Source organism: Scardinius erythrophthalmus (assembly GCF_964197995.2).
Source record: "Scardinius erythrophthalmus genome assembly, chromosome: 12".
Taxonomy (NCBI): Eukaryota; Metazoa; Chordata; class Actinopteri; order Cypriniformes; family Leuciscidae; genus Scardinius; species Scardinius erythrophthalmus.
This window is the reverse complement of record NC_138232.1, coordinates 11,813,708-11,828,868: the sequence shown is the minus strand read 5'-3', so window position 1 is coordinate 11,828,868 and position 15,161 is coordinate 11,813,708. Positions and strand designations below refer to the sequence as shown.

Here is a 15,161-nt window from a genome sequence, read left to right as displayed (position 1 = left end):
ATTTGGTTTTAATGGCACCTTTATTATTTTTCTTACCCAGGTCAAGTAAAATACAAAAATAACCCTATTAAACGTAGCAGTAAAGCTAATCAGACATCAATGGTAGGCCAACGTGATTCATTGTAGGTCCCCTCTGGAATTTCCTATGGGAATTTTATCAAGAAAATATTCTATATACAGAAAAGTTATTTTGGATCAATGAGAAAAATAAACTGAGGTTAACTTTCATGTTTTATTTTCAACAACATAAATAACACAAAGTCATACCTCAAACATAAATGTTGAAGCCGTCATTTAAAAAAATAAATTAAACTACAAAGTAAACTATAAAGTTGCTGACATTATAAGGACTATAAGGATTTCCCAGAGGAGATTCTTGAGGGACCCATGGCTTAAAAATGCAAGTTCTCTTAGATAGAGTTGTTTAGTTTTACAATAATCTGGACAGCTCTATTTAATCATAAGAGAAACTCAAGGCTTTCTGTTCAGCATACATATTAATATGCATAAAATACATCACCATATTTATAACAGTCCTGTTCTCCTGTACTGCAATACTTTTATTGCTAGCTTAGAATGTACATTTTAAAGAAGTTAAATTTGCACAGTGTAAGATGTACAATAGAAAAACATAAAAAAACAAAAAAAAAAAGATATTACAATAACAAACTTTGAAAGATTAACGTTTCAGATGAATCCTCTTTCAGAATGTTAAATAATTGCAGAATGTTGCTTTGCGTTCTCTTCATTTTGCATATGCAAAGGGTTAATCACCGTTGTTGTGGCACCTTTGAAAAGAGGATTCTGGACCTGCATTGAACAGAGAAACATTAGATTGTTAAATATTCAATCTGTAAATTCTTTCATTTCACACTGAAGCACTTAAACATAATTTTGTATACACAGGTTATAGTTTGCTCCACATTTATAGCCTAAACTGCTAAATGTGTTTGTGTCTCTGAGTGCACATCACCTCATTCCATTCGGTCTGGTTCTGTGCTTTGACGAAGTTCTGATATTCTCTATAGTCATACAGTTCCAGCAAGGCACGGTATATAATGATTATTATAATGCCAATAACAATTATGCCTGACACAGAGCTGCCAATTATAACTGTAGTCTTATCAATGGAACCTACAGAAGGAAATAAAAAACATTTTAACTTTTAACATTCGTTACACCAATTCTGTGTCATACAGATATACGTGTGGTCTAATCAAATGAATGATTTTTAATACATACGGGGCAGGTCTGCATATCGAAGAATAATTTTGCCTTTAGCACCAAGTTCTACTTCGTAGGAAATGGCATCTTGATATGTGCAATGCAGCTCATGAGTGCCTTCAAGACGAGAGATTTCAGAATTCAAACATTTCTCAGCGCAGACACTGGCATCAGAAGTACCAGCTTCCACATGACATGCCACACATTCCCTACAGACACATTAAAACAGAGAAAGGCATCAGTCAGACACTTTTATCCAAAGTGACTTTTCATTTGTAGGACATAGGATTTAAGGTATCAGTTCATGCTTTAATCGAACCCATGACCTTGGATTTGCTAACACTATACAGTATGCTCTTGGCTGGTGTTATGCATGCAGCATCAGAGCATAAAGCAAATAGGGTTTTTTTTTCATTCCACCTGGAAATACTTTTATCATGTTATCAGTTTTATCCAATGAGCACTTGAGAAAGAACTAATGACTGGATGCCAAAGATTATCACACGTTTTGTTTGAGGCACTTAGTAGCAAGTACAAATTCACACGCAGTGAATTTTACTTTTTTGTTGTTTTATGAGTGATATAATACGTATATATATATATATATATATATATATATATACAGTATTTCACAGAGACTGTCGTACCAATAAATTTTTTCCCACACTGGTCTATTGATGTGGTATAATATATCTCAGATCAATGTGGCCTAGAAAGCACAAACTGTGGTTGCTTGTTACATGTCCATCAGATAGTCTCTTCCATTCAAAGTGGGTGGCCAGAATAAGCTTTAATGAGGACCAGACATTATAGGTGCATCCCAATTCGCATACTTATGCACTATTCTGTGACGTTTTTAAAGGGATACTCCACTTTAAAATGAAAATTCTGTCATCATATACTCACCCTCATGTTGTTTCAAACCTGTATGAATTTCTTTCTTCTGCTGAACAGAAAGGAAGATATTTAGAAGAATGTCAGTAACCAGACAGTTTATGGTACCATTGACTTCCATAGTATATTTTTTTTCCTACTATGGAAGTCAATGGGACCCAAAAACTGTCTGGTTACTGATAATCTTCTAAATATCTTCCTTTCTGTTCAGCAGAAGAAAGAAATTCATACAGGTTTGAAACAACATGAGGGTGAGTATATGATGACAGAATTTTCATTTTAAAGTGGAGTATCCCTTTAAGTATAAATAGTGTGAGTAGTGTGTTCACACACACAAAAAAAAAGTGCACTTTAAATACCCGGATGATGCACTAAATTAACTGAAAAAACGCAGTGTGGAATGTGCACTCAACTGTTGCAACTTTAATCATAGTTCCCATAGTAAAAAGATTACAATTACCTTAGTAAAAACCTGCAATATTGAGTTAATATTGAGGGCTTGATGCCCAACACATTTTCACCAATAAAAGGCTATCCCATTTCTTTGGAAATTTAAATCATGGCAGTTTCACAGCCAGAAGCTGCGCAATGATGTGCCATCATTGATTCTTACTGTGAGTGATGGCACGCTGACCGTTGCAAGATGGCAGGCGCGCCTTCGTGTCTGGAGCGATCGAATGAGGCATCTACGTATAAATATCTATGACTTTAATTACAGGGGGAGGAGCATCTGACTCTTTTGTTGAATGACAAAATAACCTTATAAACTTCCTACACTACACGGATGAGTACATAGTGTATCAGTGCATAGTGTATAAGTGCACAGTGTATAATGCGTCATTTGGGATGCAACTTATGTCACATTTCAAATGTCTTGCTATGCAACATTATAATCATTATTAAATGTATGACTTATTGAACAAACAGACAGAGGAAACTGAAATAGTGGTTTAAAGACGTAACAAACCCCACACACAACTGCACAACTCACTAAAGATAATCTTGAAACAGATATCAGATCACAGGAAGAGATACTCACTTAAACAGCATGCAAGCGTCGATGAATGTAGAGCAGTAATCTCCCATGAAGCCTGTGTTACACTGACAGCGGTTGCAAGTGCATTTGCCTTTACCGCTGCAAAGCCCCTTGTCATTAATACACTTGTCTTGGCTAGGCGAGCACTCGCACGCAGACCCCGAGTAGTTTTCTTTACATTCACATATTCCACACTTGCATGTTCCCTGTCCTATGACAACCACGCATAGGAGTAGATAGTGAGTCTTGAAGGCGAAACTTAAAGAAACAAACATATTAAGGCCAAATATTTTGCTTACCATTACAGGACTTGCCATTATGGTTTTCACAACTATTGTCATCACACTCGCAGTACTTCCCACTGTAGTGGCCTTGACACACACACTTGCCACACTGACAGGTGCCATGTCCACTGCACACCAGAGAGCTGTTGTCAGGCCGACAGGATGCCAGCATGTTGGCGGTAGAGTCCGCATCGCTTTGTTGCACACACTCGCAGTGCTGACCCAAATACCCTTCATCACAGCTAATACACACATTACACACACAATTTAAGTAAAAAATGAGAGTGAGACATACAAAAATGTACACTTGTACAAACAAAACCACATATTCACTTAAAAGATTATTTAAATATATCAATATGTTGGCATGACATCACATATCATTCTGGTGCTGTTTTATTTTCTTTCTTATGTGAAACACAGAAGGAGATGGTGATTTATACGGCCAAGTTAAAAATATATTTATTTAATTTAATTTAATTTTTTTAGGCCAAACCCCATTGTTTACTGTCACCTGACCAATCACAACACAATGTGTGACAATTTTACTGACTGTTTACAATTCGAGACTAACAAATAAAATTTGTGAGCTGACAGTTTTGGCGCTTGGTAGAATAAATCACCATGGAAAACACCTTGGACAATCTCAGTTTCATGGAAGAAGAAAATAATACAGGGTTGGGTGAATTTTTAGTTGAATTACTCATTCCTTTATTCCTTAATATAGTCTTTAAAGGCACAATATGTAAGATTTTTGGATAAAATATCAGTGTTATATATTATGTTGACTTACATTATCCCAAACTAACCATTGTTATATAGCTCAACACAGTTAGTCTTATTATTTGAATCTATTGTTTTCTTGATTTACCTCAAGTAACATTTTTGTACCATGCCTCAGAGACAACACTATTTTGTCAAGTGGCTAACATAGCAAAATCAGAAAGAGCCATTTAGCAACACAAGTCATCCAGCTTTTATTAATATGATATTCTAATATTGATCTGACTTAGGCCTACCTCAATGTGCAACAAGTACCTCACACCAGCCACCGAGCTAACGCACAGAGTACGATTGTATTTTAGCATGATGGCTTGACCTATTAAAATAGAGCTGCGTTACCCTACAACTTTAATTCGTCAAATAAAGTGACCTGTATGAGAAGTAATTCGGCACTTGGGGCTATTTCATTAGAATGAAATAAATTAATGTTAATTTAAATGATCAAATGGAACTGTAACAAAGTTCAGGTTCAGGGAAGAAGGAGGTGGACGTTAAAGTCCCTGTAAAGGCAATTCTAAAAAAAAATTCTAAACACATTATAAATGTTAGAAATGTATTGCTAAATCATATTACAAAGACTGTGCATTGTGAAGTACTGAATTGTGGAGTTAGACCGTTAAACAGTTTTTCACCGTTGCTGTGTTCCGGATTTTTTGGGCGGGGCTAAAACGGGGGCTCGATGACGCACTGGAGCCCCTGAGCTCCTGGACACGCCCCTACTTGATGACGCACTGGAGCCCCTGTGCTCCTGGACACGCCCCTAAATATGCTGGACAATGGCCCTCAAGGAGCAGGATTGGACACCCCTGTCTTTGAGTCTCTAATGCGCTGATGTTGAATCAGGTGTGTTTGATTAGGAATAGTTTGTTGGTGTGCCTCCAGGAACAGGGTTCGGAAACACTGCGATAAGCTCATGATTTCTGCACGAGTCCCGTCTGATTTATTTCCATCGGCTGTGGAGGTGAAGACGACAACTCCCATGATTCCAAACTACTCCTTTGTTATTGTTTTGAATAAACTACCTCTAGCAATGAAACTTACATACTGTGCCTTTAATCATGACATCTTTCACAGATTCTGTCAGCTGATGTGTAGTTCTCTGCTGAGATGCTAGAGGGCTCACCTGCACACGCCGCATGAGAGCGTTCCTATACTGTTGCAGTGTTTAGAAGCCTTCTCTGCACCACATTTACAGTCACACTCTGTACGCACTGTGATCTTCACTTCCTCACTGATACCTTGCATTCTAATCCGAAATGTCTGAGGCTCCTTCAGACACGCAGATGCGTTCAAACGTACTTGGAACTTAATCTATACATATAATAAATCACAAGAAAAAACAAAACTTATCAGACACAAAAACAAATTTTTTCTGGTTTATGATAATTATGAGGAAACCACTGATGGTGGCGCTCACCTTCTCATGCTTGATGCCTTGACACTCTCCTCTCTCCTTCCATTCAGTATCTGCCTGATTCCCTTTACATGAAGACCTATAGGACACATCCACTTCTTTTGGAGCTCCCTCCTGCTCCAACACCAGTGTGGACGACAAATTCTGGCCCACAAAAAATATATATATTCAGTATGTATATAAAAATATACAGTCATATGAAATAATAAAAGCAAAAACATATATATCTATGGCAAATTTGCCAGTTATATGTAGACATACTGATTATTTGTAGTTATGTTTTTTCAATAAGTTGTTTAATTATTAGTTAAAGAGTTTAAAGTGTCAAAGCAAAAATAAATGTGGCTGTCTGCAATACTTTATGCTGAATGGTCAATTGTTTCATGCTATGGTAAAATAGTTTCAAGTAATGACCAGTAAACTGTATAATTGACCGTTTGACTGCAGTTTCTTACGCTGTGCTAGTTTAAAGTCTCTAATATGACTCCGCAGTCACATGATCATAATAATGATCACATAATAAGATAATTTAAACTTAAATAATTCCATTTATGACCATTTATTTATTGATTTAGAAAGTAGGCCATCCATGTAATAGGCACAAACACACCCACACACAGTTTCAGTTAATTTAGTAAATTATTTAACCATCAAGCAGAAGTGAAAAACAGCAGGGAAACGATGACTATTTTGCTCCTACAGCCAATTGTAATTAGTTCAAGTGGGAAGTAGGGCGAGTGCACAAGCCACTAAATAGGGTCAAAACATAGGATAGCAAAGATGAAAAAACTCACCCCATAGGCTTCAGAGATGAGATCAACAACATTACTAGAGTCATTCTTTAATACACCAACCACAGACTGAGGAATCAATGCACTCAGTGCCTGTGAATATATTTGTGTGTGTGCGAAAGATGGAAAAAGAGAGGATTATATTTTAATAATACATATAAATTATTATTATAATAGATATATTTAAATATTTAAATGTATACACAATGCTGTTCAAAAGTTATGGGTCGGTAAGATTTTTTATGTTTTTGAAAGAGGTCTAGTTAAGTTTCCATAAGTTTCTCTTATGACCATTGAGTTTGACCAAAAATACAGGAGACAGTAATACTGTGAAACAGTGTTACATATAAAATTAATATTTTGTAGATTTATTTCTGTAATGGTGAAGCTGAATTTTCAGCAGACATTACTTCAGTCTTCAGTGTTACATGATCCTTTTATCAAATTATTCTAACATGCTGATTTGGTGCTCAATAAATATGTTGTGCTGCTTAAGATTTTTGTGGAAAACATAATAAATATTTTTTTCAGTATTCTTAACTGCATCAATGTAATGCATCCTTCCTGAATAAAAGTAGTAATTTCTTAAAATAAATTTTAAAAAACTTACTCACACCAAACTTTTGAACAGTATTGTACAGTATATATATTTCCCTCAAACCTTATATGCTGGATAAATGCCCTCAGTCACAGCAAATATGAGCTGAATATTGTTTTCCTGCAGAACTCTAGATACATGGCCCACTGATGGGTAATCCTGTAGGAGAATTGAATATGATTTTTATTTTGTCTCCATATGCAAACTATCCCACTTATATTCCTCTTAAAGTTGAATTTTTATTCTTTTGTTATTTTATCTACAACAGAAAACGCATAAAGAATGTTCATCATTAAATGAGCAACACTCACATAGGCTTTTCCATTATAGGAACCTTTCTCATTAAGATGACACTGTCCATTATGTGGCTGAAAGACACCACCTAGTCGTCCATCTCCTGCCATGTGGAAAGTATCATCAGATGTGTAAACCAGAATCCGTGTCACATCCTTCCATCCAATCTTCTCCTGTGGTGAGAAAACAAAAAATAAATACTTTTTCATGTACAGTAGCTTTTCACAGACTCTGATATACTGCACACAAAAATGGCAACTTGTGGATGAAATCTTTACATGTAATTCCATTCATTCATGGCAAATCAGCTCTCACCTTACAGACTGCAGCCTGCATTATTGCATCCAGACCAGCCTCAGGAGAGTCCAGGTTGCCAGAGATTTTCTGTTTGCTAACTTCTCGTTCAAACTCCTTGGCATCGTCAGTCAATGGCAGGACATTCTGAAAACTGAAAGCTGGTTGGCAGGTATCTATACGATTGGGGCAGGGGTTCAGACGTCTTGCCTTCACCTGACTGACATACGGCAACATCTCCTTATCAACAAAAGATCCGAAACCTGAAATATGGAGAAAGGGCTTAGGATAAATGACAGAAACATAGCTCTAGTTCAACCACTGCCTATTCTTTAAAATTACAGTTCAAATAGGTCTATTTTAATTGACAGTTACGTTTTTCACTTTTTTTAACTAAGCAATAAGATAACTTGTCAGTAGGACTTTTTAAATGTTTTCTTTTATACTTACCAAGGCTGTATTTATGTATTTATTTAATACAAATGCAGTAAAAACAGTAATATTGTGAAATATTATTACAATTTAAAATAAATGTATTCATATATTTTAAGATATAATTTATTCCTGTAATGGCAAAGATATATTTTCAGCATCATTACTCCAGTCTTCAATGTCACATGATCCTTCGAAATCATTCTAAAATTATGATTTGATTCTCAATAAAAATTGCTTATTATCAATGTTAAAAACTGCGCTGCTTAATATTTTAGAAAGTTCAAAAGAACAATTTTCTTTTTGTAAAAGAAAATCTTACTGACCCCAAACTTTGAATGGTGGTGTACTTTAAAATAAAATGATAACACAAAATATTTATTTTTTAAAGTTTTATAAGTTATGAAATATGAGCAGAGTATAATAAATACATTTAATATTTAAATGTATTTTCCAGACCTGGAAATACTAATTATGTTCTATTTAGAAATAATTGTCCCTAATTTGTTAAAAAATCATCATTGGTTAGCCACATTGCTGCTAGTATTTCAGTTAGCGATTCTCACCGATCCGGACGGTCTCTGTGATGTCCTTCAGCTTCTTGAGGATTTTCTGCCCCAGAGTTTTAATTTGCTCCAGATCATCTTTCATGGAATAGCTCAGGTCCATCAGGTAGTACATATCTATAGGGTAACCCTGAGCCCTCTTAAACTCAATTGTGAATTCATATGGAACTCCTGCACACGTGAAATAAAAAAATAATTAGGGACTGCATTCACACTATTGACTAACAATGTTAAGGAGAGTCAAAAATATGGTTGTTTTTGTGCCAATTGCTATATATGGTGTATTGTATGTGTAAGATACATAAGCCTGTATATCTTTGCTGTATAATATTACATCTACTGTACATATTAAAGTGAACAATTACACTAAAGTGTAAATACTCTCAAGCTTATGTTCCATTAAGTTGCAGCATGCTGCTGTATGTCTGAGTAAGCTCACCAACTCTGAGTGTAATGTTGACATTCTGAGGTTTGAGTTGGACCACATTTTCAGGACTGTTGCTGAGGTCACTGTTCTTTATATGGACCAAGGGATGTTCTCCAGGATTGATCACATTATCCTCTCTACAACTCCTGGCCTTCAGAGACTCGGGAGAATCACAGCGCCGTTCATTAGACTCGCCTGATTTTAAAAAGTCCTGCATCACAAGGAAATAAGCAATTCAAGTACAATCAGTTATTATAAGCAATTATAAAACATAATAATAATAATAATAATAATATACACATGTCCTTAAAATGTGCTTCATATGGTAACATCTAAACATATTTATTATAAGTGACCAACACCAAATCATGATACGGGTCAAATCAGGGTAGAAATAACGATTTTGATACCAATTTATTTCACATTTACAATATAGGAGATATAGGGGCGGTTTTGTTAAATTTGAATCATTTTTAAAATGGTTCGTTATCCCATTATACACATTTATAAATTGTATAAATGTTTATTTATAAACTTGATGGAGTTTTTCGGTTCCTTGCCGCTGTTGCCTTTGGCTTGCTCAGTTGGGGATATTTTGGGGATATTTAATTTTATTTTATCAATCAATAAATTCCACTAGAAACAAACCTTGTTGTATTATTTTAATTTAATACTGTGAAGCTGCTTTGATACAATCTGTATTGTGAAAAGCGCTATACAAATATACTTGACTTTATTTAATTGATTTAATGATTTATTGGTTTTAAAATTGCACAAATGACTCTGGTAAATATATGCAATATAAACTAGAATCTTCTGAAGGCTTCAGAAATGAACTGAATGAACGTTGAGCATTCTCTACTTTAAATAAAATTCCAGGAATTATAACATTAAATGGTTAGTTCACCCAAAAAAGTAAAATTCTGTCATTAATTACTCCCTCTCATGTCATTCCAAACTTTTGTTAGACATTTGTTCATCTTCGGAACACAAATGAAGATCTTTTTAATGAAATCTGAGAGCTTTCTGTCCCTCCATTGACAGTCTAATTTCAAGACCCAGAAAGGTCGTAAAAACATTATAAAAGTAATCCATGTGACTCCAATGGTTTAACCTCAGTTTTATGAAGCGAAGCGAGTGCTTTGTTTGCACGAATTTACCAATTAATTTACGAAAAAAATATTAATCTCCAACATGGGTCATAAGGATTAATGCATGAATAACAGCAGCCTTAACTACATGTTAGTACATGTTTGATAGTGTAGTGATAGTTAAGAGTGTAAGACTGGAAAAACTGGAAGAGAGGACAACTCTCTGAGAAAAAAAAGGAAATTAATTGAACTCTCTCACGAGAAAGTAGCAGCCCATTCCAAGACGGAACCACACTGAGTCAGTCACCTCAGTATTATATTAATTTACATTTCTCTTCCTTCACTCCTGTTCCCCCATTCCGTTTATCTCTCATGCTGAGATCACCTGAAATTCACCCAAAAATCTATATGGTTTATTGTGAACAATTATCACACAACGCTATACATGTTTGGTATCATTTGAAATGTTTCAATGCGACTGGTACAAATGTGTAAACTTGAATGTAAATTCCCACTGTTAACAAATGTTTCCATGTGAAAGTTTCTGTCTTGGTCTGAGTACCTAAAGAAATGTCACAAGAGGCTAGGGGCGATTTGTAGTTCAAATCAGCCAGTGATGCTGAATGTGCTCAAGACACTCAGCATCATGTATTTTCTAATGTCAGGTTCACATCTTTTCTCTTTTTTCCAGAGCATTTGATGTTTTGTATTTATTATCTTTGAACTGATTATGTAATTGGCATGATACATTTACCTGACATAATAAATTGTTACATTTGGATTTATTCTGACTTACTCTGAAATTATTATTCCAAGTAGATTAAACAGATTTGTATGTTACCGCAAATCTGCATCAGATTAGTGATGGACTAGAGACCAGAGAAAGTAATGTTGGTCGGCTTATATCTGTAGTAGTGGCCATGACCTCTGTCTGAAGAAAACGTTACTTTAATTCAAGTGTATACTGACAACGGGGGGCTATACAAAAATATCTTTGATTGAGTAAGCATCAATGTGACCATCTAAGATATTAGCCAATTACCTTTGTTTAGTGACCAAAACTGGCAAGTTTGTGATCGTGAGACTCTTGTTAAACAGCCGGCGTGAGGACCTCAAAGCGACATAGATTCCTAATGAACGGGTAAAATATAAAGTAAAGAGTTGAATAGAATAATCAAATGTGTCGCTACACTATTATATAAATGACCAATAACCAATTGGCATTCTAACCTAAATTGTAGGTCGTGATAAAATGGAGTCAGATAAAAGTTTAATTGGAATTAAACTACTTTGCCACGCTGAAAATACAGTAACACGCAGTAAACCTTCACCCGCTCATCGGAAACTGTCGTTGAAACGATTGGGTAGGCCTTACAATTGTTAAAGGGACAGCTTCGGCACACATATTTTGAGAGTTGGTCAGCTAAATAAAACAGGCGGTGTGCCAAATATGTAGGCTAGGGGTAGTTGTGAGAGCAGATGCCACGTAAATTATTATTTAGGCTAATGCGATAAATTAGTATTTCACGGCACACAAATTTATGTGTAGGCTACACATAAGAAAGCTCTGTCTAGGCTCTGCCCCGATTTGTCTTGGGCCATTTATTGGTTTACCTCAGCAGATTAAACGTTGTTGCAATAAACTCTATAAAAATAAGAATAATAACAAAGAATAATAACAAGAACTGATGACAGCACGGCTTGATCTTGGTTGACCAATCAGCGGAAAGGGGCGTTTTATTCCCACCCATGTAGAGACCGAATATTCAAGCTGTTTATCCAATTTGGTTTTATTGTATTTCCATTTGGCGGAGTAGAACAAAGTGTGATGAAAACAAAAAAAAAATTGGAGAAAAAAAACGATGCGAGATTTGTTTATTTATGTTCATGAGAAGGGTCGAATATGTGAAATGAACGGTTTCTTCGTTTTTTCCGTTTAGAAGACAAAAACAAGAAAACAAATTATCCGAAGGTACACAGACTTTTCTGTTAGGTTGGAGCTGTTACCATTGTGTTGAAGAATAGAGTCTGTGGTTAGGTCGAGGATGGGCTGCAAATGTTCAATGCTTTACTGAATGTTGGCTAGAGTAGATAGACCCTTTGATGGTTAAATTAGCATAAGCTAGCTATTGCTAACTAGCACTTAATCATAAAGGTCTGAATTAATAGGATGTTCATGCAAATAAACTGTATGAGTTAGCATTTTTAATTTTTCATCCGAATTGTAATTAACACGTTTGTGTAGTACAACATTTTTAAGATCTAACTGAATCTTTGAGTTAGTTAACTTTAAAAAATTGAGTTAGTTTACTTAAATTTTTTTGAGGTAATCAGTTTCAACAAATGTTTTGAGTATTCTGATCTGAACTCTCAGGGTTTTACAATGAAGCAGCTGTTAAGTTTGCACAGAAAAACATGCTAAACCACAGGTACCACAGCAGGAAAGAGCCTCCAAAAGGGAGCACAAAGTTAAATGTGAACGCTTTGTTTCTCAGTAATCTCTTCTCTCAGTTCTCATCAGCTCTGACAAAGTATGACATCTTCTCCATCCTGATCATGGGAAACTGACTCTTGGGGAAGGTTCAATTAAACTACTTATTGATCCATTCACATGATAACCTACCATCTGTGTGCACCACGCACATCCAGGACTCCTTATACATTCAGAACATGAAGGGTGAGATTGACAAAATGGTTCTTGCCCTAAAATGCACATAATAAAATGCACACTTTAGTAAAATCAAATATCAAAAGCATCAAAGACGTTTTACTTTTCTTAAAAGGCATGGATGTCTATGTGCATTACCTTGTATACAGTGAAAGAGAACTGTCACAGCTATCACAAAAGCCTTCATCTGCAGAAAAAGAGTGTTTTAGGTTATAATGACAAAAAGTTCATTTCAAGCTCATCGAATATATTAGAATTCTAATATGAAATATACCTTACTAATACTGTATTTCCAAGATACTGTCCATGAAGTAAAATTGGAATAATTCCTTTTTACACAAATAAATATATAAATAAATATTGAAATATCTGTGTTTTTGGGACCAGAATGACAAATCACATCTGATAAAAAAAAAAAAGGATTTCTACATGTGCGTGACATACTATACCATATGACAGGCACACGAATCAAGAAAAACAGAACTAAATGCTAAACGTTTTAAAAAACACAACTGCACTTCCACTACGCTGTATAGCCTACTTCTCATTCATGTGAACATACTTAACACCAGACATGTGACTATGAGTCAGGCGATGGATGTGTGCAAGCATCTGTAAACCAAGGCGACAGACAGACATACAAAACCACAGCATGTCACTCTTCCTCTTTATCGCTCAGCATTAACTATAGCAAATGGACATAGAGACAACTTATCCAAAAGTGAAAACACACATTCTAGCATACTTTCTCAGTAGTAACAATCTGACCTTAATCTAGGTGCAACTGTCAGCTGTTTTTTTAAGTAGTTTTTTTAAGTAGCGTGTGGAAAAATTCAGATTTTTGGGTTAGCCCTGTTTTGGTAACGGAAACATTCAGAGAAACCGAGAGAACAAAACTCTTTTAAACAAAAAAATGTATTACTGCACCTGATTATTATGTTGATATATATATATATACTGTATATTAGTAAAGTATACATTAGTAAAGCAAGCATTCTAATAGACAACTCGGCTAAAAAAAAAAAAAAAAAAATTTCATATAAATTCCAAATTGTGTAGCTTAAATAATTAAGAAAGCAAATATGCCAGAATAAAATAAAGTCTGAAACAATTAATAATCCATAATTAAATACAGAAACAATGGTTTTGCAATAGGAGCAATATGAGACAAAGCATATAAAGAGCTACAAAATATGTAGCACCTTTTTAACAACATGGTAGTTTGTATGTATTTTGTTGTTGTTGATTTTCTAATTAGAAAACCTTGAAAATGTTTGGAGTGGAAGTGAGGGGAAAAAATGAATGGTACTCTAATTAATTAAGCTAAAACGATGTACATTTGTAGTTACAAAACACCCAAGTAATGGCACTTTTAGTTCATTATGTAAATATTGGGTTCATAAATTACATTGTAGAGTTAATATGTCATTACTTGTCATGTAAACAGAAACTATTTTTAACCCTTTGAAAAATCTTTTACATTTTTTTTAACCCAATTTCATATTAACTATCTAGGCAAAAGTGTATTTAGTTATTTTTTCTTAATTTATTTATTTAATTAATTTCAAACAAAGTGGGACACCCATCCTGTATGTTGGTCAGTCTACCAGTTTCAGCCCTACAGCAACAATTTCCTAATTCAATTCAACTAACTTGCTTTTCTCCAAATTCAAATGGTACTTTTCAAACTGTTATAAACTAAACTTGTCAATCCTTAACAAACCCAAGTCAATTAGATAGAATCCAACACAACTAAATCTATTAAAATTTGAAATCATTTTAATCGTCTCTTACCGTAAATGTGAGATGTCGTGCAGAATGTGTGAATGCGAATTCAAAGCGTCACTGGAGACGTCATCATGATTCTCGCCAAAATGTCTATTGTGTCTCAAAATCTAGTGAGCTTCCTACCTAGACAGCATATTTGGTCGCTACAGACACTTGCAGCATGTTTAAGCAGGGTACACGGCTATGAAGCTAAAAAAAAAAAAAAAAATACACTGTGTATGTGGTTCCCAAAAATGTCACATGCGCCTATGATGTTTAGACATGATGTCTAAATAGGAAGTTCACTAGGATTTGAGACACAGCTTATCGATCACATCACAGAGATAGGCTACCCTGCTAGAGCTACTGGAATAATGCGGTCACTTTAGTTCACCTCTTCCTCTTCCTGTCTTATATTTTAGTTGTCACTGCGTGTCTTACTTTTGTAACTTCCAACCCACAAGCCAAATGCAGCACGCTTCAAAATATTCAAATAAGATGAGAATAGTATTCGCTCTATACAATTTGATAAGAAATGAGTATTGATATTTGCAAAGCAAATGTTAATAACGTTATAAGAAACATTTTAATTAACACT

General features: G+C 34.9%; 1 protein-coding gene across 1 annotated transcript; it reads right to left on the bottom strand.

Moving 5' to 3' along the window:
* Positions 1–4: 4 nt before the first annotated feature.
* Positions 5–14,854, bottom strand: itgb7 (integrin, beta 7). The gene is made up of 16 exons (XM_081381474.1): positions 14,591–14,854; positions 12,935–12,983; positions 12,752–12,831; positions 9,050–9,248; positions 8,611–8,781; positions 7,634–7,875; positions 7,336–7,491; positions 7,088–7,183; positions 6,430–6,519; positions 5,639–5,779; positions 5,345–5,532; positions 3,454–3,680; positions 3,158–3,365; positions 1,243–1,433; positions 974–1,134; positions 5–810 (listed from the first exon to the last, which is right to left on the bottom strand). Exons 2-16 carry the CDS (start codon positions 12,981–12,983, stop codon positions 712–714), a joined length of 2,298 nt encoding a protein of 765 aa, XP_081237600.1. The 5' UTR covers positions 14,591–14,854; the 3' UTR covers positions 5–711.
* Positions 14,855–15,161: the final 307 nt, after the last annotated feature.